At 50.3% G+C, this 2,376-nt stretch overlaps 1 protein-coding gene across 1 annotated transcript in view; it reads right to left on the bottom strand.

The window, feature by feature from the left end:
* Positions 1-1,761: 1,761 nt before the first annotated feature.
* LOC101992242 (serine protease inhibitor A3N) overlaps positions 1,762-2,376 on the bottom strand; it is a 9,844-nt gene continuing 9,229 nt past the window's right edge. Inside the window, exons 6-7 of the mRNA XM_013349760.1 lie at positions 2,081-2,219; positions 1,762-1,883 (exon numbers count right to left, since the gene is read on the bottom strand). Coding sequence (XP_013205214.1) covers positions 1,762-1,883; positions 2,081-2,219 — 261 coding nt within the window. The remainder of the gene's footprint in view (positions 1,884-2,080; positions 2,220-2,376) is intronic.

The following is a 2,376-nucleotide window of genomic DNA, read 5'->3' as shown; positions in this document are numbered from 1 at the left end:
ATTGTGGTCTGTGCTCAGCCACCACTAAACTGCAACATTGGTGCCATGAGTCTGTCAGGCTCTTCCTGCAGTGCCCCCACCCACACGTGGTCTGAGGCACACAGGGAACCAGAATGACCCAGATGACAGCCCACTTTCCAACTACCTGTATTCTGGACTACTCTGCACAGCATCAGCTAAGATGAGTGAGATGTCCTCCTTCAGGTCATCATAAAGCTTCCCTAATCCTGTGGGAGTGAGTGTTGCATGTCCAGCCTCCTTCTGGTGCTCATGGAAACAGAGGAGCCTCCAGTCACCACCTTCAAGGCTACAGCTGGTCCGTTTCACCAACGATCACCTCCAACAATTTCCTACAAGTGAAGCTTTTTTGTCCCTTGGACTTCATATCCTTCGGGCCTAGCATCCCCAGCTCTCCACCTTAACTAAGAAGCTTGTGCCTTCGTTCCTCAGACGCAGGTCCTTCAGCCTCCAGCCTTTGTGCCTTGTCCCTCAGACCCATCTCCTTTTTTTTTGTGTTCAGTGCCCTGATTTCTTGTTTTTTGTTTTGTTTGGTTCTGTTTTTCTGACAAGCAACTAAATGGCTTGAGCCATTGTCTTTGATCCTCTCTTAAAAAGTCATTGGATCTTTCTGCCTCACTCATGGGAAACAAGCCAACAAAGATAAAATCCCGTGAGTAGATATCACAGTATCAGGATGGTCCATCTTCTTTTTCTTAGACACCGGATGCCATCAGTCCTGAGGGACTTTTGATGATCCACCTCTCCTTGTTTCCCTATTGTTGGGGTAGGGGAACAACCTTAGCTACTTCAGTAGACCCCTCTCCCTCCTCTAGGCTGCTTTGTGTTCCCCTGTTTCTACTAATCACACTGTACTTCCTCTCTCTAATCAAACCAGTTAGGTGTAGGTGTTGTTACAGGACCATCAACCATTAGCCACAGGGCTGGAGGCACAAAGTCTCTCAAACGTGCCCAGGTGTTCCCGGAAGTCGATTTGGATCCACCTCAAACAGCGTCTGGTCAAGTCCAAGAGACACTGGATGGTTCCCCAGAGCCTGGAGAGCTGTGACACAGCCAGCTACTCCAGGATGTGGCCAGCTCCCCAACTTTCTCAGGTTCCCCTAAGATTCCCATGCCCTGGGTCAGCTAGATGTAGTCTTGAGAAGTCAGTGACCTCATCCCTGTCCCACCTGATATTACCTTCCATTTCCCCATTTTTTTTGTAATAAGCAAAATGTGGGATTGTTAACGTTCAGGCATTAAACCAGCCTGCCTCATGTCACGCAGCAAGATGCACCTGTCAGGTCTCAGGCAAGGGCCTAGCCAGCCTACAGCCATATGTCACTACATCATGTGCTGTGTGACTGCTGTAAGGCTCTGGACACATGCGCCAATACCACTTTAAAATGTTGTAATTTTAAAAAGCAGTGTGAAAAAGAAAGACACCATGTGGCACAGCTCAGGTGTGGGGGGGATTTATTGGGGGGGAAGTGATTGGGGATATAAAAACGAGGAAGGGTGGGGAAGACCAGCCTCTGGAGACAGGAGCAGTAGAATAGAAAAGAGGAGCAGAGAAGCACACAGAGAGAGAAAGAAAGAAACACACACACACACACACACACACACACACATACACACACAGGGGAGGGGGAAGGAAGGCAGGACCATTTTAAAAGGAAACGACTACACAGAAGGCACTCTTAGTGGCTGAGGATGTGTACATCAAGGCAGGATGGTACAGATGCCTAAATACTAACAGCTGTACTAGGGGAAAAGGAGCTGGTCGGACCAACCAGCTTCGGCCAGCTGCAGGAGCAAGTGCTCCAACACAATGCAGGATGTGGGCAGGACCAGGAGACCCTGCAAGGGACAGGGCTTGGCAGAGCCTGAAAGAGGAAAAGGGAGAGGCAGGAACTGAACACCAAGTGGTCGCAGACGCTGGAAATTGACTCGGGGTGGTTGGTTCCCTTCTAAATCCTGGGCCTGAGGTCAACATGGTTGACCTCTAAGTGTGTATAGTCCCATGAAGGCTGAGGAACATGAAGGCAGACATAACCAGAGCCTAGATAGGAACTGAGTCTACCTGCCAGGGACCGAGCTTTGGGCAGAGGCACATAGAGGAGAGGTAGCAGGGAGGGGCCACAAAGACAGAGTTCAGGCTCCGGAGCATGAGCTAGTGCAGCCAAGAGGACGGGAACCTGACACTGACTGTCCACAGGACCCTGTGCATACCGTCATACAGTTAGTCACTGCCACTGTCCAGTCCAGGCACAGCACAGCCAATCAGAGCATGGAGGCCAAAATGCACATAGAGACCCACATACAGACTTAATCCCTGGCTCCCAGGAGGAAGCCTCACCACTTGGGAAGTTCTAGTTT

The sequence above is a fragment of the Microtus ochrogaster genome, chromosome 1, assembly GCF_000317375.1.
Source record: "Microtus ochrogaster isolate Prairie Vole_2 chromosome 1, MicOch1.0, whole genome shotgun sequence".
NCBI classification, from domain to species: domain Eukaryota; kingdom Metazoa; phylum Chordata; class Mammalia; order Rodentia; family Cricetidae; genus Microtus; species Microtus ochrogaster.
Note: the sequence above shows the minus strand (reverse complement) of the source record. Positions and strands in the feature narration are given on the sequence as shown.